General features: G+C 36.5%; 1 protein-coding gene across 1 annotated transcript in view; it reads right to left on the reverse strand.

The window, feature by feature from the left end:
- The window catches only part of LRP1B (LDL receptor related protein 1B), a 1896287-nt gene that overhangs the window by 935117 nt on the left and 933815 nt on the right, over nt 1-27355 (reverse strand). The window contains exon 7 of the mRNA XM_054478394.2: nt 5968-6130. Coding sequence (XP_054334369.1) covers nt 5968-6130 — 163 coding nt within the window. The remainder of the gene's footprint in view (nt 1-5967; nt 6131-27355) is intronic.

A 27355-nucleotide genomic window follows, 5' to 3' on the forward strand; every position in this document is an offset into this window, starting at 1 on the left:
CTGTGTGAGAACCTAGGTTGTTTCAAATATACACTAATAAACCAAAATATACTTTTACCAACTCATTTTGTTTATTAGTTTTTTTTTTTTCCAAAGAAACTAAGTCCCAGATACCTGGGAGAGAAGCTGCAACATTTCAATACATAACTCAGGAGAATGATTATTGGAGCTATTGGAATGTCTTCATTTTTCTGATTTTCCTCCTAAAGAAAAGAAATACACAAGAAAATTTGGAGGGAAACTAAGTTTATAGAAAGATATGTTTCCTTGAACAATGGGGATGTGCATCTGATTGTGGATAGCTAAGTCACATTGCTGGTTGGAAGTAGTTAAGAAGTTAGGAAATCGACTTTTGTTACTGGGGGAGCTGGTTGTAGGTACGTGTAGGGGGCTGTTTATCCTTAAAAAGCTAGGACTCACAATTTGCAACCTGTCAAAATGTAAATAAGATTTTTAAAAGTTTAAGGCAGTCATGAATCACAGATGAGGACACTGCCTTCCAAGATGGATATATTTATGGGGAGAAAAAAGTACAAAGGGTCATATGTTTAAATGTTTTATGATGTTCAAACCCATTACAGCTTTAGAACCATCTCAGTCCTCAAAGTGATACATAGTGGTTGAGGGTGGGGGAGCAATCTCTGTATTTAATTTGTCCAAATATAGTCTGAGGCATTTGATAGCCAAACGTCTGTAACATTTTCACTTATGTCCTACTGCAAGTGCATTACTTAGTGACAGTTTCAGCTTGGAACCTGTGCCTGCTCAGGGAGCCACCTAACAGAAGTAGAAAGTCTGCTAACTGCTCCAAAGATCTTGTTACAAAACCTCTTACGTGTGTAGGCAAACCCGCTTCATTTGCTATCTTCCCAACTTCACATAACAACCCAGATTAGAATTTCATTAGTCAGTCCTGCTCCCTGATACCTGTTAACTTTGATTCAATCTTTAATTTCTCAGTCATTATTAGCTTCAACAGTAAGGATTCAACAGTAAGGATGGGAAAGGGTTTTTTAAACTATCCAATACTGTCAATCATTCTTGTGTGAATTTAACTTGAGATGAGCTTCACTCTCCTCTCTCCTGGCAGATGGCCTGCTCTTGTACACAACAAAGACAACACACTTTTCCTTTATTATTGGCACGAGGTGATGGTTTCACAAATAAATCCTACAAATCACTCTGCTATTCACTGTCTGCAAGTCAAAAGATTCATCCTACACAGAAAAAGGGTATACGTTGTCCTAGGAAAATATTCAATTTCTGTTATTTTACTTAACATAGGAGAACTTCCCCCTCCCTCAATTTAGCCAAATCACATAATTCTTTTGAACTTGGGTTTTATCAATGGTACCCCAAGTTCCCCAAAATATATTTTCTCAAAATTTTAATTCCAACTTTAGTACCTTGACTAAAATATCTATTTACTTTTACTCTAATATTCTAATAATTATCACACCTAGAATTAATTATCTCCTCTTGTTGAATACTTTTGCAACAAGTTCACACTCATAATGAAATACACTCTGTCTCAAGTATAGTGTGATGATTTTACTTTAATAGAAAACTGAGGGCCACAGCTTAGGAACAAAACTGTAGACTAGCTCCACCCCTGACCTCAGTTACAATCCTCATTAGACCTCAATACTAAATAGTTTAATATTGAAGCAGTGTCACGTTCAAAAACGCAGTTCCACAGACAATAATAACTACAACAGAATTTTATTCTTTACTCTTGTCTTTTGAAAGACCTTGAAAGTAATCCAAATATATCTTGCATAACAGCAATTGTTAGAATAAGGCTGTTCCTCTGTTACATCTTGCCTTATGGTGTCCTCAAAGGACATGCTAACCCAAAATCTGGCACCTTGGCAGTTGAGAAAACAGCAGAAGCAGATGTCCCTTCTCCCCTGATGCAGGCCATCAATAAAATCATCTGACCTTTCTCTGAAGTAGATCATAAGAACCTCATGTGAGAGGTGCCCACTCTATACCCGGAGGAAATGAGCTTCCATATCTCTGAAAACATGGGGACACAGAGAAGAAATTGAACACACAGGCCTCACTACGTTTCCCCCAGTTGATTATCATTAGATTATACCCCCTTTTTTTTTCCAATCGTGCTTCTCCACAGCTATCCACTTCATCAAATGTTACATTAAAAAAAAAAAAAAACAGTGTTTTCCATTACTTCAAATGTTCGTTTCTAATAGCTCCTATGTCACGTCAAACTTATAAGTACCTTTGTATGCTGTTCTCTTATCAATATGTCTTCTATTACAGGTGCCTCAGCCAGAGTGCAGCGATGGGTAAGAAAAAAGATCCCCCTCCACGTCCACTTAGCCATACTCAAAGGTACTCTATACTTTTCTCCTCCTACACCTTATATACCCTTCATCTTTATTTCTTCCTAGGCTACACTTCATTTTTTTTTCTTATTTTCTCTCCTCTTTTTCTCAACACTTTATTATATAACAGATTTAATCTGTATGAAATAGACCTTTTTAGAAGGATTTGTAGTAGAAAGAGAATGAGGTTGAAAAGAAAAAGATCTTCTTTGATGGGGTAGAATATTGGTCTCATTATTCTATTCATAATGGTATCACAAGTGTTGAAAATATTAGTAATTATCATTGAGGTGAAATGAAGAAGAAACTTCACATATTCCACAACTCAGAAACTGTTAAGGTTCTTTATGTATTTGACCTTATTTAATCCTTTCAACAGCCCTGCAGGGCAGCACTATCATAATTCACATTTTTATGACAAGAAAACAAAGGCAGAAGAAATATCCAAAGTCACACAGCTAGTAACTGGTGGAGCCAGGATTAGATCTCAGTAAGACTGACTCCAGCATCAAGTTCTTAACCATTAAAGAAGCAGAGACCTAATAACCATCTGACAGAAATGCTGTTTTTGATGTTGGTTGGAATATATGATCTCTATGCTACCTGCCAACTCTAATGACTATAGAGAAATAATTTTGGAAAGTTCTCCAACGAACTATTGAAAGGAAATGTTGCTAAAAATTTTTGAAAGGAAGAAGAAAATCTCTAGAAGCAACTCTGGGAAATAGTTTGAATTAATGAGTCAATGTTCACATATAAAAATCTAAAATTAAAAACAAGGTTGACTTAAAAATCTCTTCTTGGAAGATTGGAACTGGAGCTTGGCTCAAGGCATAATGAGAGTCCAGAGAAAGTTAGTAATCTGTATTTAAACCATGGAGAACTGAAAAACAAACAAACAAAAAAAAACAAGAACCAAAAAATTGTATTTCTTCAGTAGTCCTTAGCAACGAAAGAATCGGAGGTTGAGAAAAATGAAGTTGCAAATATGCCTAAGTGCCAGGTGCGGAGGCTCACACCTGTAATCCCAGTACTTTGGGAGGCCGAGGTGGGAGGATCACTTGAGGTCAGGAGTTTGTGACCAGCCTGGCCAACATGGTGAAACCCCATCTCTACTAAAAATACAAAAATTAGCCAGGCATGGTGGTAGGCACCTGTCATCCCAGCTACTCAGGAGGCTGAGGCAGGAGAATCGCTTGAACCCTGGAGGCAGAGGTTGCAGTGAGAGGAGATCTCGCCACTGTATTCCAGCTTGGGCGATAGAATGAGACTCTGTCTCCAAAAAGAAAACAGTATGCTTAAGTAACAGGTACTTTCTCCAGGCAGCCTTTTGGGGCATAAGGGAAATTTTTCTCCATTTTAAAACCTATGACGGTCAAGCTCTAGGAGTTAGGTCAGATTATTAATACATTCTGATATTTTCCAAACAGAAGTTATAATAGTCAAGGCCAAAGACATATCATCCTGTAAAATTAGGAAAACCTAAGAGGAATTTTAGGGGCAGAACATTTCCCCTTTAGTAGGTCATGTGCAGTTTTTCTAACTAAAAAAACTATTCAAATTATTCTAGAGCAGGCCCAAATGTAGAAGTTAAGGAAAAATCTTCTGTTCCATTCTTAGATAGAATCACATCAATCCTAACTAAATTTCTGATATTAAGAGAAAAATAGAATGTATTTGAAAGTGTTCTGTGGCAACCAGGCCTGTATTTATAAAAGAGCTGAGCTTATTCCTTCTCTGATATCTATGATTCATGATTAAAAAACTGTGCTATAGAGACCGAACTAACTCAAACAAAAATTCCAAAGAACCTATTCTGATAAATGATACATGACAAAATTACATTTAAACAGTTACGAGGCCTGAAGGAATCCAGCAGAGAATAAGAGCAAATGATGTGCAGGTTTTCTACTCTTAATTCCTGTGACAAAAATGATAAAATATGGTTCTTTCACATAATGACAGGGAGAAATAGGAAACCTGAGAACATAAAATATATTGTTGTTCAGAAAGAGAGATGGTGTTCCCATGTATTTCAGATTGGCAGTTTTATTTGAAAAGGGTCTCTGGATCTTTGTTTTTAAGAATGGGGAAAGATAAGAGCAGTAGAAAAAGGGGAAAAACACAATAGTTTTATAGTTTCACCTGTTAACATTTGACAGACAAGGCTGTCTAAAGGCTAATTTGAAATTCAGTTATCACATCCAGGGAAAAACATGCAAGCAATATATTTCTCAACAGGATGCCAAAAGAATGTTGTTAGTGCATTTGTAAATTTCCAATTCTTTCTTAGTACCCTTATCCAACAACCCAAACAAATCAGTTTAAATACGACTTCTTTTCCTAATGTCTTCTGAAGTATCACTGAACTCAGATTGAGTCAAGTAACCATCTGCTGCAAATACAAATAGAGCTACATTCAAGAATTATATTACACAGCCTTCCCAGCAAAGTTCTTACGTGCAAGCTGTTCTTGTCAAAATCAGAACCATTGTGATGATGCATCTTAATATTCAATCAGACTTTAAGTAAAGAGTGACAAAAGTCCACATATGGATGACAGCTGTTTCTTCAGTAAATATTTTCCCATTTATTGAATGGAGGCTTATGGTAGTTTAGGATATGTTCCATCAGACATTTCAGCCTGAACTGCCTGAGGATGATTAAAACAATAACAAGGATAGAATTTCAGTTTTCAAATCTTTGCTACAATTTACACCTTAAAAAATAACAGCTCCTTCAAATAAGGTGGTACACTATGTGGTTAATTTGGAAGTATCCTTGCCCAATAGTGACTGCTGAAAGAACTAAGTTTTCCTCCTGGCCCTCTAATAATATCACCAAGTTTGTAAAATAAAAGCATAATTCCTGTATTGATTTTCTAATCATATGAGCAAAGATGATGGGAATTTAAACATTTTATGACCATATTTTTATAAATTATGAAATATGGTAAAAAGATTAATGAGCCTATTAGCTAAAGAATGTCAGAAGGTCTCTATTCAACCAATAAAGTAGCTTGCAAAATTGGGAAGTTAAAAAAAAAAAAAAAGAAGATGAATTCTGATGAGGAATTGACTAACACCATAATATTATTTGGGTTTACATATCAACAGTCACCGAACGTAAAGAGTCTGAACAAAGATATTCTTAATGTTTCACTAGTACCTGGGTAAACATATGTTGTGCCCCTTTTGTAAATCCTAAATGTTATGCTGGATATAAGTATGTCAACAGTACATCCTTCAAGTAGCATTCTGGAGGTTTGCTAACTAAAAAGTCCGCTGTTAAGCATTAAAAAGTTTCCTCTCTTTAACCTAAAAATACGCTGAGGCTTTTCTCTGATGACCCCGGTGCAATTCTTGGGAAGGTGGAAGGGAAGATGGAAGGTTATTTGTGTCTTGCATTAGACCTGCAATATTCATATGCAAATAACTCACCAGCTTCTGCCTGGTGAGTTATAGTCTTTTTTCCTTCCTGCAACACAGTTGTTAAAAATCAACATTTTTAAAAAGTTTGAGTCTGTAGTCTTATTTTCCACAACAACACTTGTCATACTTCAATCTTTTCTTTTTAAATGCAAACTTTTTTAGACCCAACACTATAAAGAATTTCTTACCCTGCTATTGGATCTACTGCTATTGCTTTAGGATTGTGAAGCTCCAGATCAATCAGGGTGACACATACAGAACCGTTGTAATTACAAACAAAGATCCGGTCACTGACATGGTCCACAAAATAGAGATTTCGGGTGAGCCAGTCAATCGCCATTTGTTGCACATCTGAAAAACACATACACAAAATTACTGATTCACAGGTGCAACCTAGCATCATGATCCAAAAATAACATAAGTGTTTCCAAACCATCATAGAGGACATTTCAAAAGTATAGACATTTTTACGAAAAGAAACTGCAAAGTCTCTTGCTATGCCAAAATGTGACTTAATAATTACGTAAAATAATTATCTTGGTGTCTTTCTTCTTGCTATCTGAAGACTGAAGATGACCTAGATACATGGATAAAGAGTTTCCATGTTTTAAAATATAGGTATTTAGAATGTAATCTCTTACTTTTTGCATTTGTCCAAAATAGTTCATTTGATGGAATGAATAGAACTGATTCAATAGCACAGCTAAACTATGTAGTAGTGAGGAATAAATACCTTTTCTAAGTGTAAGGCAAATCCTTGTTTTCAGATTCCCTTTTATTAAAAAGAAAGGGTGGAGAAGATAGAAAAGGAGATCTATAAGATTCCTTTGTTTGAAAAAATATCCAAAACTTGGAAATAAAGCAAATGGAGGGGTGATAGTTTCTTTCAATGGCATACTTAGGAATTGTAAAAAAGGCTTGCTCAAGGACTGATTAATTAATTCTCTAGAAGAGTGCTGCCCAACAGCACTTTCTACAGTGATGGTGAGAAAAGAAAAATAGCTGAGAGCAGTCTGAGCTATGTGAGGTATGAAAAATTAATCAGGCTCAGAGAGACTTGAATGTGGGACTTCAGCTATACCTTCCACACCCGAGCCCAGGGGCAGCTGTTTAAAGACATTTCAGTTCTGACTAGCTGTCTCACTCATTATCTTCATGTTCCTGGAACTTGTGTTACAAAGGACAATGTATAGCCAATCAATAACTTATGTTAATGTACGTTCTTAGTAAACAAGTTAGGAATGGCCTCTTCTTTCCCTTTAAAAACCTACTGGTAACTGCTGCTAATAGGAGTATACATTCAGAGCAAATTGCATCTTTACTACTGGGTTGCAATCCTCAAGCTTGGTCCAAATAAACTCTCTACTTAGATTAATTTGGCCTCAGCTTCTTCCTTTTAGGTCAACAATAAAAATATTCCATATTTATGCTGTCCAATAAAGTAACCACTAGCCAAATTTAACATGTGGCCACTATGACTGGAAAATTGAATTTTTATCATATCTAATTTTATTTAATTGGAATTTAAATTTAAATGACATAGGTAGCTAGTGGTTACTGTTGGGGCTTAGAAAAAGGTATCCCAAAATATATGCTGCTTTGGACTTCAGACTGCAAAGCACCTGAGGAACAACCAATGCAGGGATGGGTTTTCTCTGAAGTTCCTTTATCTGACAAAGCGAAGTTCCTTCAGAAGAAAGAAAGACAAGGAACAAAGAAAGAAAAGGAACAAAGAAAGAAAAGGAAGAAAAGAAAGAAAGAAAGCATCTATAATAAACCCACTACCTATAATATCATCAGACCAGAAAGATTAAGTCAGAAGAAAAGAGGCTGAAGGTCAACACACCACGTCTTTTGCTGAGGACTGCTGCCTGACAGAATCTGCATATCAAGACAGCCTTTGTTCTCCATGCATTTCCTCCCCTCAACCTCCCATAACCTGTCACCACCTCAAACCCATGCCTTTATTGTTTTCTCTAGCTCAGGATACTATACTATCTTCAGCCATCTGGTCTTTTTTGGAGTCGTATACTCTGTGGAACCCCAGTGAGTACGCATGTAATAAATTGGCATACCTTTTCTCCTCTTAATATGTCTGCTGTCAAGTTTATTCCAGAGACTGAAATTATAGAATCGTCACAGGGTAGAAGCAAAGTTCTTTTTGCCCCTATGCTATTCTCGATACTGCAGCTTTAGAAGAGTGTATCCGTCTTTGACTTGAATATTTTTTGATCAGCCATACACTGAAATTGCATGTTAATTTGTAAATACTTCTCTGATAAAAATGATAAACTCAAAGGTTATGATTTTATTGCCCTATATTAAACATTTATATGCCTAACTTATGAATCTCATTTAAATATTAGTTTTCATTAAAATGCCTATAAATACCCAATTCCTCTAATGAGATTAGACCAGCAATACTGGTCTGTTTCCCTCAATAATGCCATAAGTAATTTTCTGATCTATGTTCATTCTAGATTTTTATTATAGTCACATTTTTAACTTTTGAAAATTACACTTTGATACTTCCTTGCTTGAACTTAGAATGCATCTATGATTCACTGACTAAACAGAGTGACAAGGTTATGAACAGTCTACTCCAAAATATGGCACTTTGGCATATTGAAGGAATTTGAGAAATAGCAGGTGCAAGAAGGGCTCCCTAACTTTTCCCTTTCCTCTGAAGGAGGTCATAGAAACAGCGGATACTGCAAAAACTCTCTAACCTTCCCCTTCTCCCCTGGAGTAGGTCATAAGATCTTCATGTGAGAGGTGACCTCCCTACCTCCAGAGGAAAGAAACATCCTTATTTCCAAAGATGGTGGGAAACAGAGAAATCTGAACAGGTGATGCTAAATGCCCCATTTACTATTCTTAGCTCTTAACCATGTCCTATCATGGTCTCTCCATAACTTTCTACTCTTCATCATACCTAGTATGAAAATACACAGGCTCAACCATCTCTTTGGGTCTTCATTTCCTTACGAATGCTTCTGTGTCACATAAAATTTATATTAAATAAATGTGTATATTTTTCTCTTGTTAATCTTTTGTTAGTCTAATTGGCATGGTCCCAGCTGGAGAACTTAAAACAGGTAAAAATTGTATTTTTTCCTCCCCTAAAAGAGTTTCCTTCTGCAATCTGAGCCCAAACTTTCCTCCTACTCTATGCCTCAAAATACTTCCTCAGTAACATGCTGCTTCTATTGATGTTCTCTTAATAGTAAGACTAACATGGACATATGTGTCAGCATTACCATTTGTAAGGGCATATTGTCAAAACAAGGTAGAGAAGGCAGAAACTTTGTGGGAATGTCTATCATCTCCTACAAGGATAAGCAGAAAGAAGATACTGCAATTAATTGGATAGAGATTTTCAGGCTATTGATACTAGTTTTATTCCTAAATTATACAGTCTTTATAAAATCATAAATATTTAAATGTTTCCCAAACAAAAATAAGCTTTTTTTCAACCAGTCCATTAACCAGGACCTTAAAAGTGTGAATTATTTATCTGTCTTGAGAAATCTGGAATGTATGGTTTGCTTTGTTTTTGAGTCTTTTTGTATTATTATATCAGCTAGAGCTCAGAACTCACTGTTTCAAATGTCATTTCAAATACCTTGGGTTCAGATAAAGTATGTGCCAGAGTCCATTCAATGACCCATCCCTCAAGCTGGGCATGCAGTCGCTTTAGTCTATACAACTGTAATTTCAGACAAAAGAGCTGTTTGACAGCATTCATACCTTCTCTCAACACTTTATCATTTCAGAAAGATTTTCTGTCACTGAAACAATAGATACTGTTACCAATCATGCAACTTTGAAGCATTGAGATCTCACTACAGAACTTAATAATAAGCCAAACACTTAGTAACTATGGGGAATTGGCTTTGTTTCTCATTTTATAGTTGAAGTGTCTGCTTTTAATTTAATTTGTATTAGAATTAGAGAGTTGAGGCAATTAGACAAAGAGTTCAAGCAAGTAAGCCAATAAATAAATACATTAGATGGGTGAATGGATAAATGTGACCAAATTTAATAAGCATTTAAAGGTTTTCCAAATTACAGGAAGCTTTTTTCAACCAGCCTAGAAACTAGAATTTTTAAAAGTCTAAATTATATACCTGTCTTCAGAAATCAGAAAATTATTTCAACACTTTAGGAGCGAAGTGAATTTCCTAAAGTATTGAGTATTTTACCTTAATTTTGCTGAAATATAACAAAGTTCATAGGAGATGAATGAAAATAACCATAATCATTTTATGACATTACTAAAATATCTCAAAATGTAAGTACCTTATTGCTTTACTGTTACTGGAACAAAATTTTAAATATTTTCTTCTTACTATAATTTTTTAGTTGCTACTTTTTCTTTTTTTCAACCAAAAGTCACCTGAATTTTGCTCTCATTTTTCCTTTGAAGTGGCTCTTATTTTGATTACTGAAAATTCCTTAATTGTCAAACGTTACTGAGAAATTTTCTGCTCTATATCAATATCATCTGCAAGTACTGACCACTCACCTTCTGAAATATAGATAACTCTAAATATCAACATTGGCAAAAGTAGAAGAAAAAAAGAATAAAAATATTTTGAAAATTGTAGTATATAAATACAAGCAACTATGTTTTTAAAACTTGTTGTTAGGTTTAAAAACTTAAATTTGCACCAAGTAATAATTAATGAGAATGAAACATTCAGAAAAGAGATTAAAAAATGAATAGTTATGGTGAGAACTCATAATTGGCTATAAAATGATACATCTTTTTTTTGTTATATTATGAGGCAAGTAATGAATTACCAGAATCAGTGAATGTAGAACTGAAACATTTTAAAGTCAAAAAATAACAGACGCTGGCAAGGTTGCAGAGAAAAGGGAACACTTACACATTATTGATGGGATTGTAAATTAGTTCAACCGTTGTAGAAAGCAGTATGGCAATTCCTCGAAGAGCTAAAAGCAGAACTGCCATTTAACCCAGCAATCCCATTACTGTGTATATACCCAGAGGAATATAAATCATTCTATGATAAAGACACAAGCACATGAATGTTTAACACAACACTATAAGCACTATTCACAATAGCAAAGACATGGAATCAACCTAAATGCTCATCAATGACTGATTGGATAAAGAAAACATAGTGCATATACATACCATGGAATACTATGCAGCAATAAAAAGGAATGAGATTATGTTGTTTGCAGGAATATGAATGGAGCTGGAGGTTATTAGCAAACTAAGACAGAAACAGAAATCAAAATACTGCATTTTCTCATGTGTTAGTAGGAGCTAAATGATGAGAACTCATGAACACAAAGAAGGGAACAATAGACACTGGGGTCTACTTGAGGGTGGAGGGTGGGAGGAGGGAGAGGAGTAGAAAAGACAACTTTTGGGTACCAGGCGATGAAATAATCTGTACAACAAACCCCCATAACACAAGTTTACCTACGTAACAAACTTGCCCTTGTACCCCGAACCTAAAATGAAAGTTAGGAAAAAAAACTCACAAAATTGAGAAAGTCAAATCTTGCTCAAAAAAAATAAAAAAAAAATAAAAGGAATTGTTGTGTGTCTTTTTTATGTCATTCTGAACCATTGTCTAACAAGGCCATCCAAGATTAGTTCATTCTCCTGGGGAATATACCTTTGTTTGACTTATAATTTCAAGCAAATATTGCTTAGGTCTCCTTCTCCATGGATTTAATTTGTTTAAATCCATGTTTAGATTGATGCATTAAAAATACTTTTTCTCCAATAGAGATACAAACGATTTCCATCAGGTAGAAAAGATAACTGCAAAGTTTACACTTTTATTGTCCAGTACAATATTGACTAGTTTTATCTGTAATTTTGCAATCTTATATCAGTACTTTTTCTTTCATCGACTGTAAATATTTCAACCTCTTCCATTCTACTTTGAAACAGTTTTGCCATCCTGCTGGTTCTCTTGTTAATGAGCTAAATGACTGCTTGACATATACTCTCTATATATTTACATAAGTCATGTTTTTAACTTTTTGAAAATTATACACTGGCAATTGTCAGTACTTGATTTCTTCTTTATTTTCTATATTGATTTTCTACCAACCAGAAAGGGCAAATTTAAATGTCTACAAGGATCAGAATGAGAACATAAATAGGCTAAATTTATTAATCAGGACTGTGGCAAATCTAGATGATGGCCAGAAAGTATACACCTACCTAAAAAAGGCAGCCTCAACTTCAGCACTTGTTTTGATCTAGAGATGCTTTGTTGCTTCAAAGAACTTCCAAACATGATTTCCACATTTCCGTTGAAATCTCTCAATTTTTCAATGTTATAAACTAATTTTTAAAATTTACAAAGCATTTTGTGTATTCAACCAAACCTATCTGCAACCATATTGGACCAAGGGCCACTAGGTGTGATGACACCACAGCAAAGAAAACACTGTATATCATTTGGTTCAGCCTAGCCCTCTAATTAAACATGTTTTTTGAAAAGGTTACTAACATCAATAAGAGTAATTGTCCTTATATTAAATAAACAAAATACCAAGATTCCAAAATGGTGAGGCGATTAAATCAGAAAACAAATATTAAAAATCCAGGATAGTGACATCCAGTAGATTTTTCAAAAATATTAGTTATCTCCCAGAGGGAACAAAAAGACTGCCCTTTAATTTATATCTTTGTGACTGCTTGTGATATGCATGTACTAGAGAATATTATAGTACTAAAGCAATAAACTAATAAGATATGCAGTAGTTGTGATAATTTAAAAATATGCCTACAAATTCTTTGATACTCCTCCTTTTAAGAGATGAAGCTTCATTCTCCTCCTGAAGGTGGGCGGTTCTTTGTTCTTCTACTGAACAGAATGTGGAAGGGATGATGGAGTATGATTTCATCATAAAAGGCATTGTAAATTCTATCCGGTTCTCTCTCTTTCTTTGGATCACTCACTCTGGTGGAAGCCACCTGCCATGCTATGAGGGCACTCAAGCAGCCCTATGTGGTCTGTATTGCAAGGAACTGAGGCTTCCTGCCAGCAGCCACAAGAGCGAGCCTGGAAGCCAGTCTTTTAGCTCCGGTTAAGATGCCAGATGCCTGCAGTCCTGGCTAACATCTTGATTGCAACCTCATGAGAGTCTCTATAACAGAACCACCTCACTAAGCCACTCCTGAATTTCTGAACCATAGAAATGATAAGACAATAATCTTTGCTGTTTTTAAAGTCAGCAAGCCTTAGCATAATCTGTTATGCAGCAAAAGATAAGGGAGTAGTCAAATCCCTGCAACTTTTAAAGATGAATTTTGTTGGCTTCCCAGCACTTGGCTATCATTTTCTGACCAACCTTTAAACAAGACTGCCTACACCAATAACTGTTTTGGATTACTGCAATTATCCATTGTGCAGCTCTAATGCTGAAAACACAGAGGATAATCCATAAGTGCTCATAAATGAACCCTGAGAAATTTGAAGTCACGCTTTCTTGAAAACGTCTGCTCTATTTTATCAAAGTGTCATTCTGTGCATTGGGGCACAGCCAAGGCCTGGATCCCTTACATTGTCCCATTCTCAAGAAGGGCAGCATCAGATAGGACTAGTGTTATGAAGAAAATAAAACAGAAAAATGGCAGAGAGTGGCTATTTAGGGAAGCCATCCTGAGAAGGATGATATTTGAACTGAGCTCTGACAAGAAGATGCTAGCCATGTGGAATTTGGGCAGTAAGACCTACCAAGCAGAAATGAGCTTGGCATTTTCTGAAAATGAGAAGCGGGGGTAAAGGGGCTATTTTGTAGCAAAAATAAGAATGAATGAGAAAATATGAGGTAGCAAAGTTAGGCAGGGATACGTAAACTATGGTCAGGGATGGATTTTGGATTGTAAAACCAAGGAATTACTTTGTTGTCAATGTGATTTTTATTTCTGTCATACGGTAAATGTGTATGATTTAAAAAGTCAAACACTCCATCAAGGCTTATGATAAAAAATAGCAGTGTCCGCTCCACTCCTCTCTATTCTCTTCCAATCGTTTTGGCTATGTCAATTGCATTACTTTCATAATTCTCTATAAGATGTTTCTATTAGTATTTTTAAAATTTAAAGCTTATATATAACTTAACGACTTTCTGCTATATAAGACTAGAAATTCATTCTTTACACCCCTCCACACGCATGCATGCATACACACATATATATTCACACTTTCTCTCCCCTCATCCTCCCACAATCTAATTTTCAGTTAAATTAATATTCAGTGTTTATATAATTACAACTATATACATTTTTGTTGATAGGTGAGAAAGTAGTTTAGTATTACTACTCTTCTTTCCTTGAACAAGTTTTGGGTTATTTTTAGAGTTAGAGTTAATTGCCTTGTGTTTCAGCTTTTCTTTTTCTTTGTTAGAATTTATTATTGCATAATTCTACAAAAGAACTACTAAACTCCTCCCCAAATGGAAAATCAGTATTCTATCCAGTTTTTTATTGCTGCTGTTGTTTAATTTTGACATCATTCCTGTTGCCTACCATCTTCCTGTTCCAAACTGCAACGGTTTACTCCTTAGCCATGGTTTGGGGGCTTCCTTTTATTAGTCCTGAGACTCACTGCTTCTGAAATTAAATTCCCTGTTTTCTGCCAAAATAGTTGACGTGGCTTGGCTGTATCCCCACCCCACCTTACAGTGCGAGGTATCTCACCTTGAACTGTTCTTGTGATAGAGAATAAGTCTCATGAGATCCGATGGATTTATAAATGGGAGTTCCCCTGCACAAGCCTCTTGCCTGCCACCATGTAGGACATGATTTTGATCCTCATTTGCCTTCTGCAATGATTGTGAGGCCTTCCCAGCTATGTGAAACTTTGAGTCAATTAAACCTCTTTACTTCATAAATTATCCAGTCTCAGGTATATCTTTATTAGCAGGGTGAGATCAGACTAATACAGTAGTGGTTAAGAAATTGCCTGTCTGTTGGGGTTGTATTAGGGAACCTAGAGGCCTAGCTATTTTCAAAACAGGCTCTAAGCTAATCCTCTTATTCTCAGCCTTACTGGAAAAACCCCACCTTCATTGGTGCCTGAAGTCTCTAAATGTTTAGTCTTGCTGGGGCTCTTATCTTAGATTTTTACTTACACTCACTTAAAGCAGGAAAATATGAAATCTTATTTAATTATCTGCTCCTTATTGTCCGAAATTGTCTAACATAATTTGTCTCTTCTCTTTTATATTTTTGGGTTAATACATTCAAAAGCATTTTTGACTGTACTTAGAGTAGACTTTCAAAAAAGAACATATATGATATAAACACTTGTTTCATCTGCAGTGTTTCATGGAAGGTCACCAGGACTATTTGAATCAAGGCAAGGAGATGTCTATTCAGTATTTGAAAAAGATCATTCTGGTTGCTGTATGGATAAAGAGGAAAAGTCTGAAAACAAGTGACCAGTTAGGAACATACTGCAATTTCCAGGAGGGAAATATGGTAACTTCAAAGAGTATCAAAGCAGTAGTGAAGTTATGTGACAGAAACTCACCACCTTTCTTTAGTCAATATTAAATATGTAATCATATTTAATGGGATACATTTAAGTTGTCTTCTAGCTTTGGTGTAGGAGCCAAGAATGATGGCAGAAATTTTGAAGACATCACAGAAAATCAGAAAAATTCCAAATGCAGATTTGTTTCTATTCACATTTCTGTTCTTGTATATTATGAATATTTTAACATTTTTATTTCTACTCAATTATTGCCCCATAAGTTGTGATGTTAAAGAAAAAGGTAGGATTATAAAGAAACCTATTCCATTTTCCTCAATTTATGCATCTCTTGAATGGTTTAAGTGGGAAATTAACATTTAGGTTTTATACCACATTTCTTTGCAAGAATGTTTGCAAATGCCTACTGAATAAGATGATATAATTGCATTTATTTTTACTTTTATATGTCACCATAATCTTTACCAAGAAGCATGTACTCACTTCATCCCTGGATGGAATTAAGCAAACTGAGTTGAACGAACAAAGGCTCTGTCAGGTTGGTACAGTAATTAAAATGGTATTATGGAAGTTCAATGAGCAGGCACATCCTAAATCAGAGAAGACTCTGTGGCACATTACGGAGCCTTTCCTTATTACTTTAATGAAAGACTGTCCCCATCTATGCTCCAATCCTGTTTCTTAAACAGATAAAATGAATTCAAAATAAATATCTAGGACATTTTTGAATGCTAGTAGTCACAAAGCTCTACATAGAACCTGTGCATGTCTTTCTTGGAAAAAGACAAGGAAAGTTATCCTGTCATATGGTGGCAGGTCAATATCAGGTATCTGTGTGGGGTCTTGGATATTCTTATGCTTTTTGTTTGGGGGAGGGGGCACAGGTGACTGAGCTTTTGTTCCTCCTTCCACTCATTTTTACACCATTTCCCCAATTCCTCCTTCTAGCACAGGCCACAAGCCAATTTTATTTCCTATGGTAGATGCACTTAGAAAAGACTCCAGGATTATCCCTTCTCTACAGCAGAAAACATAGTTTACACAGAGGTGTCTTTTTCCCAGTAGGCAAACATTATATTCTTATTCGATCCACAAATCAAATGTATTCATCCATTCCATTTTTATCTTTCCCCAATTCACCACATATTCAATCTATCAATAAATCTTAAAGCCTCCCCTTGAAACTATCCACTTCTTTCTATATCTGCTATTACACTCCTTGTTTAGACACTATTTTGTCTCTTCTGGATGGCTACAATAGTTTCTATAACTGCTCTCTCTGTTTCCTTTCTAGACCCACCATAAAGTTCCTCACAGAGAACCCAGAGTGATCACTGCAAAACATAAATTATACCATGACACCATAGAAGAAATCAGTGCTCCTTGTGATCAGGGTTCTGTTTCAGTAGATTGCAGTGAAGAAAAGTCTTAAACTGATAGACTCTTAAGATTTACTGTCCCGCACAAATGCTTTCAGAAATACACCATCAATATCTTTACCAACGTCTCAGCTTACTAGACTTTAGCTCAATTTTATGTTAAAACACTTTAGAGTATTTCTCTTATTTTACCATGAAGGCCACTCAGGAACTGAGGCTCAGTGGGTTTTTATTTGCGTTATTGTTTCTTCTACATAGTTTTAGTCAACAACAGGTTTTACTCTAAATCTTCAGTCTGCATTTTTTTCCCCAAAAATATTGCTCCTTTACTTAAAAATCTCCAATGGCTTTCCACCATGATCAGGAGAGAATTTAGTCTTTAATATGAACTACAAGCTTCCTAAACTCCCTGTTCTAATATTGTCCTTGCTCACTCTACTGCAGTCACACTTGTCTACTTTTCTTTGAACCTGCAGAGAACGCTCCTTAAGACTTGATTCTTGAAAAAAGGCAAAGGCACTTATTGATTTTTATAATTTATGTCTTCAAGAACTTGTGCCATTTTATTACCATTATGTAATTAATTTTGACAAATCGAATGAGTTTAATATCTAAAATGTTTGTCCAACCCCATTAAAAAGTGGGCAAAGAACACGAACAGACATTTCTCAAAAGAAGACATACATCTGGCCAACAAACATGAAAAAGGGCTCAACATCACTGACCACTAGATAAATGCAAATCAAAACCACAATGAGATACCATCTCACATCAATCAGAATGACTGTTATTAAAAAGACAAAAAATAACATATGCTGGCAAGGCTGCAGATAAAAAAGGAACACTCATACCCTGGTGGTGGGAGTGTTAACTAGTTCAACCATTGTGGAAAGCAATGTGGCAATTCCTCAAAGAGCTAAAAGTAGAACTACCATTTGACCCAGCAATCCCATTACTGGGCATATACCCAGAAGAATATAAATCATTCTATCATAAAGACACATGCACGTGTATGTTAATTGCAGAACTATTCACAATAGCAAAGACGTAGAATCAACCTTAATGCTCATCAATGGTAGACTAGATAAAGAAAATATAGTACATATCACCAAAGAAAACTATGCAACCACAAAACAAAACAAAAAAAAAAACAAAAAACCAAGATCATATCCTTTGCAGTAACATGAATGGAGCTGGAGTTCTCAGTCACAAGTGGGAGCTGAATGATGAGAACACATGGACACATGAGGTGGAGGGAACAATGCACTGAGGCCTGCCGGGTGTGGATTTGGGGGAGAGCATCAGGAAGAATAGCTAATGGATTCTGGGCTTAATACCTAGGTGATGGAATGATCTTTCAGACATTACTTAGCCCTCAAGACAAGATAATATCTGATATAGTCATGGCTTATGCTCTCTCTTCATTCAAGTATCTGCTCAAATGTCAGTTTTTCAGAAAGGCCTCCATTGACCAGTAGATATTAAGAAGACCACTCATCCCCCTATATGTACACACACATACATACGTGCATACACACGCGGTGACTCATCCCCATCAATGTATACCATTGCCCTAATTTTATTTTCCTTGTAGTTTTCAACACTGAGAAGTTAACTAGTGACTTATCAGTGTACTATCTCTCCACATTAGAATGTAAGTCTCATATGAGCAAAGGTCCTGTATGTGTAATTCACTGCTGTTATTTCCAAAACCCAGAACTGCGTATAGCCCATAGTAAGTGTTCAATGAATATTTGGAAATACATACTTGTATTTTTGCAATAGCCTTTGCTCAAAAAATTCCTGCCTAAAATCCATGCTCTCACCTCTTCAGTCAGTTTAAGCAGCATCTGAAGTCAGAGCTTTTTCATTCCTTAATCAGTTGCAATATTTTCTTTGCTTTTACCATGAGCTCAAATATAAGTCACTTTACCTGAGAAATAAGTGTAGAAGGACCTGTGTTATTTAACATAGATGAGTAATTTTATGAAAGGACAATTAGGCAGACAGCAATTTGCAGGAATGAGTTCCCAGGGTGAGTAACAATAGTGTGAGGGATGATAACGCCATAACACGGTGTGAAATAATAGTGACAACTGGTGAGTCTGAATGAGTAAAAATGGCTTAGAAAGCAAAGATCAAAATAATGTTCTGACAAAATGTCGTATTGAGGATGAAATACTACCACATCCACTTATGCATTAAAACTGGCACATCTTGATGTTACAGCCTTGCTGCTTGTGATTATCTGGAGTGCTATCTAGAGTGCTTTCTTATTTATCCCCTACCAAGAAACATTTTCTGACTCAGAGTCATGGAACTTTATGGCTCTTGTTCCTATCCTCAAAGAAAGAATTTACTGACACCTAGTCTACGGTATTATTTGAGACTACCAATTACCTTGACAACTCCTGTTTGCATATATTAGATTACTTTAGATTATCTTTTAATTTGTGTCCCTAAAAATACATATTTTATTATTACATTTATATAATTATTACATGTTTTTATGCAAATAAAATTATTGTACTTTTTTAATTATTCATTTTTGTCATATCTCTTATCCTACCCAAGTTGTAGACTCAGAATCTAAAATCACAACAAATAGAAAATAGAAATGGTGTATGTTTCCCCAAAGTATTAGCTCTAATATACAATTAGAGAAGAATATTCTGGACCGAATACTTTTAGTGGACTGATTCTGTAAATAAAAGGAGGTCCTGTTAGATCAATGTTATCAGTTGCATTCAGTCTGTTAGAAGAAATTGCAACCAAGAAACCCAGTGACCAAATATTTGTGAGATGCTTCTTCAGTCATGTTTCCATTGACAAACATTTTATTTTTATTTTTTTCAAATTTTAAGTTCAGTGGTACATATGGAGGATGTGCAGGTTTGTTACATAGGTAAACATATGCCATGATGGTTTGCCACACAGATCATTCCATCACCTAGATATTAAGCCCAGGATCCATTAGCTATTCTTCCTGATGCTCTCCCCCACACCCATCCCCGACAGGCCTCAGCGTGTTGTTGCCCTCATCTCATGTGTCCTTGTTTTCTCATCATTCAGCTCCCACTTGTGACTGAGAACTCCAGCTCCATCCATGTTACTGCAAAGGATATGATCTTGGTTTTTTGTTTTGTTTTTGTGGCTGTATAGTTTTCTTTGGTGATATGTACTATATTTTCTTTATCTAGTCTACCATTGATGAGCATTAAGGTTGATTCTACGTCTTTGCTATTGTGAATAGTTCTGCAATTAACATACACGTGCATGTGTCTTTATGATAGAATGATTTATATTCTTCTGGGTATATGCCCAGTAATGGGATTGCTGGGTCCAATGGTAGTTCTGCTTTTAGCTCTTTGAGGAATTGCCACGTTGCTTTCCACAATGGTTGAACTAATTAACACTCCCACCAACAGGGTATGAGTGTTCCTTTTTTCTCTGCAACCTCGCCAGCATATGTTATTTTTTTGACTTTTTAATAATAGTCATTCTGACTGATGTGAGATGGTATCTCATTGCAGTTTTGATTTGCATTTCTCTAGTGGTCAGTGATGTTGAGCTCTTTCGTGTTTGTTGGCCACACGTTACATCTTCTTTTGAGAAATGTCTGTTCATGTTTTTGCCGAATTTTTTTATTATATTTTACATTCTAGGGTACATATGCAGAACGTGCAGTTTTGTTACATAGGTATACATGTTTGCTGCACCCATCAACCCGTCACCTACATTAGGTATTTCTCCTAACGTTATTGCTCCCCTAACCCCCACCCCCCAACAGGCCCTGGTGTGTGATGTTCCCCTCCCTATGACCATGTGTTGTCAGTGTTCAACTCCCAATTAGGAGTAAGAACATGCGATATTTGGTTTTCTATTCTGTTTTGTCACCACCAGACCTGCCTTACAAGAGTTCCTGAAGGAAGCACTAAACATGGAAAGGAACAACTGCTAGCAGCCACTGCAAAAACATAGCAAATTGTAAAGAACATCAACGCTATAAAGAAACTACATCAACTAAGGAGGAAAACAACCAGCTAGCATCATAATGACAGGATCAAATTCATACATAACAATATTAACCTTAAATGTAAATGGGTTATATGCCCCAATTAAAAGACACAGTGGCAAATTGGAAAAAGAGTCAAGACCCATTGGTGTGCTGTATTCAGGAGACCCATCTCACATGCAAAGACACACATAGGCTCAAAGTAAAGGGATGGAAGAATATTTACACCAAGTAAATGGAAAGGAAAAAAAAAAGGAGTTGCAAACCTAATCTCTGATAAAACAGACTTTAAAGCAACAAAGATCAAAAGAGATAAAGGGCATTACATAATGGTAAAGGGATCAATGCATCAAGAAGAGCTAACTATGCTAAATATATATCCACCCAATACAGGAGCACCCAGAATCATAAAGCAAGTTTTTAGAGACCTACAAGGAGACTTACACTCCCACACAATAATAGAGGGGGGACTTTAACACCCCACTGTCAATGTTAGATTGAGACAGAAAATTAACAAAGATAATCAGGACTTGAACTCAGCTCTGGACCAAGTGGACCTAATAGACATCTACAGAACTCTCCACCCCAGATCAACAGAATATACATTCTTCTCAGCACCTCATCACACTTATTCTGAAATTGACCACATAATTGGAAGTAAAACACTCCTCAGCAAATGCAAAAGAACGGAAATCATAACAAATGGTCTGTCAGACCACAGTGCAATCAAATTAGAACTCAGGATTAAGAAACTCACTCAAAACCACACAACTACATGGAAACTGAAAAACCTGTTCCTGAATGACTACTGGGTAAATAACGAAATGAAGGCAGAAATAAACATGTTCTTTGAAACCAATGAGAAAGAAGACACAATGTACCAGAATCTCTGGGACACATTGAAAGCAGAGTGTAGAGGGAATTTTATAGCAATAAATGCCCACAAGAGAAAGCAGGAAAGATTTAAAATTGACACCCTAACATTTTTGCCCAATTTTAATGAGGTTGGACAAACATTTTAGATATTAAACTCACTTGATTTGTCAAAATTAATTACATAATGGTAATAAAATGGCACAAGTTCTTGGAGACATAAATTATAAAAATCAATAAGTGCCTTTGATTGCCATTTTTTCAAGAATCAAGTCCAACAATCAAAACCAATCACCAAATGACTTGTTTAATTTGTTTGACATGGGTAGAAATTACTTCCAGGAGTAACACTGAGGCATCCTGAAAGTTGTTAGAACATCTGTGAATTGGGGAATGAAATGAGAGAAATCCAGATTTGGGATGGTCCTGCAATGGCCAGTTTATGGTCCTCCACCTCAGATATTTCACTTCCAAAGGTAGCCTAGGACTAGTCCAAATAGAAATTGGGGTGTTATTTTCCTGGGGATTTACCCCATAGCACTTCAGATGTGTATACCAAGAAATAAATGTACTTATATGTTTGAGATGAGGAAAGGAGAACTATAAAATATGTACTCATATTGAAATTTATACATAATAATTGCCAACAGTAAGTTCTGAAAATAATTAATATTTATAAGAATGTAAGAGATGACACTTTGGGAGGCCAAGGTCGGTGGATCACAAGGTCAGGAGTTCGAGACCAGCTGGGCCAAGATAGTGAAACCCCGTCTCTACTAAAAATACAAAAATTAGCCAGGTGCAGTGGTGGGTGCCTGTAAGCCCAACTATTTGGGAGGCTGAGGCAGGAGAATCTCTTGAACCCGAGAGGCAGAGTTTGCAGTGAGCCAAGATCATGCCACTGCACCCTACGCCTGGGTGACAGAGCAAGACTTTGTCTCAAAAAAAAAAAAAAAAAAAAAAGAATTTTAGAGATGTATATAAGGCATATACATTACATAATAGCTCAATGCCTATCTTAGGTATAATCTTAGATTGAAAAACACCTAGTTTTAAAACATTGGTTTACATATGGTAATACCACTTGATCTCTGACCAAGACAAAATATCAATATTATTAATCTTAAAGTAATGTTTCTTGTAAAAGTTCCAACAAAAAGCTCTAATAAATTTCGATATTTGTTATATATCTGGCTAAAATCACCTCCCATTATTTTCTAACTTTATATGATGATTAAAATTAAGTGCTATATTCAATATGACTTCAAAAAAAGAATTGATAACCTGTATAATTCGAGAGGTAAAAAATTGAGATGATTGAGTTTATCAGAATAATTACCTTGACTCTCCATATAATTCTGTGTGAATATCATCCCATGGACATAGGATAGATAACAATGAGAGTCCCAGAATAGAAGCTCAGGCTATCCACATGGAATGGGGTGGAATATTGAGAGGATTATTTACATAATTTATATATTAAATAATTTTGCCTCTATTATCTGTATTTTATCAATAAAATTTTTTTCACAAATTATGTAAGTACATGATGTAATTCCCCATGGCATTTTGCAGGAGTTATCGCAAACTTAATGCACTCCTTTAAGTCTAAAATCTTTGTGGAGAGAACTACGATAGTTCTAATTTACTCAATTTTATATTCTTCTTGCAAATCAAATACCCAAAGCTGTAAAACAGTAAAACTTGCATCTGATAGAGAAAAGCCTTATTTTTCAAATGTCTTTGAAAAAAATTTAACTAGAAATGGTTTCTGTTCAGAAATTTGGAGACAACTAAATATCTCCCTTTGAGATAACAAAAGACAAACAAGAAAAAGATCATTTATTTTAAAAACCTGCATTTGTATGTCAGCAGAATTCAATGATGCCATCTTTCTTCCTGCCAGATGTGATCCTTTCTCTGATAGCCATGAAAGAAGATGAAATACTTGAGGAGTTTCTGAAATCACTTGAGAGGAGCAAACAATAGACTGGGCCTAATGAGGCACCTTGGAGAAAATATGGGAGGCTTTTATGTGAATTGGTGATGCCAAGGAAAGATATGAAATTGTCAAAACCATACTATGACATAACTGTGAATAAAAATAATGTGAGGAAGTGAACTATTTAGACACACACACACACACACAACCAGGAAGCCAGATCACCAAGAAAACTATTTTTAAGATTCTCAAAAGAGGACAAAACATAGTAACAACCATTTCCTATGCTGGTTTTACTGTCCTCATAAGTACCTAGGGTAAGGAATTTCTATTAAGAAAGAATTGCTGGGCGCGGTGGCTCACGCCTGTAATCCCAGCACTTTGGGAAGCCGAGGCGGGCGGATCACGAGGTCAGGAGATCGAGACCATCCTGGCTAACACGGTGAAACCCCGTCTCTACTAAAAATGCAAAAAACATTAGCCGGGCATGGTGGCGGGCGCGTGTAGTCCCAGCTACTCGGGAGGCTGAGGCAGGAGAATGGCGTGAATCCAGGAGGCGTAGCTTGCAGTGAGCCGAGATGGTGCCACCGCACTCCAGCCTGGGCGACAGAGAGACTCCGTCTCAAAAAAAAAAAAAAAGAAAGAAAGAAAGAAAGAAAGAATTGGCCACTATTTCTAGACAAAGAACACCAAAAACAATTTCAGTGGGCACCCTGGATTGGCTCTTTCAGCCTCATTCTATCCTCTGTTCATTTGAGGTGATTGGAAAGCTTCAAACTATCTTTTCCACACAAACTTGTAACTAAGGTTCTGCATGCTAATCAAAGTGCATTCGGAAATTGGCAAGCAGAAGTGAGAGTGAGGCTATCTTCCTGCCAATTTTAACTTTTTCAACTGGCAAGCATGATTGTTGGTATTAAGACATTTACTTGGAGTTGTGTTTCAGAGTCCATCATCCAGCTTCCTGGGTGACGAGAAGTAGTGTGTGTCATAACAATAATGGCATGGCTGCAGCACAAGACTTTCTAATTCTTGGATTGCAGTTGTGGGTGTACAATTTCAAGTTTCCAGCGTATTCAGAGTCGACCGAAGCAGTAGTAGTGGGTTCTTGATTTAAGCACAATTTTGGTAAAGACCACAGAAATAGGAGTCCTTAAATTTTATGTCGTTCTGGGTGTCATTTCCAAAGGCACATTCTAGAATTCTCTCCCTTATCTCATTTAACAATTTTGAGAGCATGCTATATTAAAGCACTTCCTGATTTAAGTGGTGAGGTTTCTGTTCCTTGCACACAACCTAGACTGACATATTGATGTTAAAAAAAATTATTCTCTCGGACACTATGAATATTCTATAAAGATAAATTAGATACATTAAAATAATTTTGATTTTGTCTACCTCTCACAACTCCAAACAAATAATCCATGTATTTTCAAACTATGTAAAATACCAAACTAAGTCTTAAGGCCAAGTGAGGTATTTCATATGGTAATGAATTATTCTCACTGATTCATATAAGCTGAAATATTCTATCAAGTCACAATGGAATTCTATAAAGGTTTCTTTGTCGCTGTTATTGTTTTCAGTAAGCAAAATGGTATTTACCAACAACATAAAAATCTAAAATAGAAGCTTCTTTAGTTACGGAAATAATATTTTGTGTGTGTGAAGCATCTAAGACTAACAATTAATATTCTCTAGCACATTTGGGGAGCATGTTTTTGTTTGTTTTGTTTTTGAGATGAAGTTTCACTCTTGTTGCCCAGGCTGGAGGGCAATGGTGCAACCTCAGCTCACTGCAACCTCTGCCTCCCAGGTTCAAGCAATTCTCCTGCCTCAGCTTCCTGAGTAGCTGGGATTACAGGCACCCGCCTCTACACCTGGCTTATTTTTGTATATTTAGTAAAGATGGGGTTTTACCATTTTGACCAGGCTGATCTTGAACTTCTGACCTCAGATGATCCACCCACCTCAGTCTCCCAAAGTGCTGGGATTACAGGCGTGAGTCACCATGTCTGGCCCGGGAAGCAAGATTTAAAACAGATTTATTTAAAGGTTAGAATATTAGACTCATAGGTGGGCAGTAGTATATGTAGGGCTTTCTCTACCATTCAGTTCTGGAAATATATCAGCTACCAGCAGTATCTGGTCATACTGAGAATGTCTTTTATCTTCTTGAAAGCTTTATCCATATATTTCTGGTAATGGGACACCAGGGATTTGGAGATGGACTGATGGATAACATAAAACTGGGCCTCATGACCACCATCCTTCACAAAGACATGATGTCCACACCTGCAAACTTCTCCTGGCCCAGAAGCAGAACAGGTTCCAGTAGCTTGTGTTGCAGGGTACACGAGTCAATCATTTCCAGCGCCATCCATTCACCTTGATGAGACCATTGCAGCATTTGCAGTGCCAACGACTATGGCCATCTTTTAGCATCAAAAGATGGGCATGGACTGCAGCAGGCTCTTGAACCGCTTGGCTCCTGGCATAGAGAGTACTCCTTGCCACACTGTGCCACAACCAGAAAAGGTAGATTAAGGTTCCATATCTCCTTGTACATGCAGGCCTTATAGGTTTAGCCACAGATGCAGTAAATATATTAAAAAGGGATGGGAGTGGCTGGGCGTGGGGGGCTCACGCCTGTAATCCCAGCACTCGGGGGGCTGAGGCAGGTGGATCACGAGGTCAGGAGATGGAGACCATCCTGGCTAACACAGTGAAACCCCGTCTCTACTAAAAAATACAAAAAATTAGCTGGGCATAGTGGCGGGCGCCTGTAGTCCCAGCTACTGGAGAAGCTGAGGAAGGAGCATGGCGTGAACCTGGAAGGCGGAGCTTACAGTGAGCTGAGATCACGCTGCTGCACTCCAACCTGGGCGACAAAGCAAGATTCTGAGATTCTATCTCAAAAAAAAAAAAAAAAAAAAGGACGGGAGAATCCAATCTGAAGGCCTTCTCCTTGAGGCCTTTAAAACAATATTATCAAAATAGCACAAAACACCAAATATTTGGGATGCTAATATGTATTAGATATACACACTCATATTACATCCTTAGAAACAAGCACCTACACAGAAACACATTCACAGACACAGCACTACAATAACAAGAAAGTGTTCAGTACTCAAATAAAATAAGGAAATCTAGAACTGATATTGCTTGGCTCTGTGTCCCCACCCAAATCTCACCTTGAATTGTAGTTCCCATAATCCCCACCTGTCGTGGGAGGGACCTGGTGGGAGGTAGTCAAATCATGAGGGTGTTTATGCTCATGCTGTTCTCATGAGAGTAAGTTCTCAGGAGATCTGATGGTTTCATAAAGGGCTTTTTCCCCTTTTGCTGGGCACTTCTTGCTGCTAACATGTGAAGAAGGATGTGTTGCTTCCCCTTCTGCTATGATTGTAAGTTTCCAGAGGCCTCCCCAGCTATGCTGAGCTGTGAGTCAATTAAATCTCTTTCCTTTATAAATTACCCAGTCCCAGGTATCTTTTTATCAGCAGTGTGAGAACGGACTAATCCAAGAGCTAAACAATGTTAAATAGGTATTTTATGGAAGGAATTCTCACAATTTTCAACATGCTAATAGCATTATAATCTACAATAAGGTTATATAACATGCAAAATTTCACAAACTCATTTGCCCATGAAATCCTTTTTCCAAGGATGTCTTTCAGAAATGGTGTCCCAAGGAACATAAGGAAATGGCAGTATAAAAGGATGAAGGTACATCTATTGTAAGTGGTTAAGAGGAATAAAAAAGAAAAGGAGAAAGTAAGGGAAGAGACAAATATTGCCCTTGAACACACAGACACAGAAGCTGACAGAGTGAGGTAGACCATAAATTATAAGGAAAGCAAGCAC

This window comes from Pongo pygmaeus, chromosome 11 (genome assembly GCF_028885625.2).
Source record: "Pongo pygmaeus isolate AG05252 chromosome 11, NHGRI_mPonPyg2-v2.0_pri, whole genome shotgun sequence".
In the NCBI taxonomy this organism is placed as follows: Eukaryota; Metazoa; Chordata; class Mammalia; order Primates; family Hominidae; genus Pongo; species Pongo pygmaeus.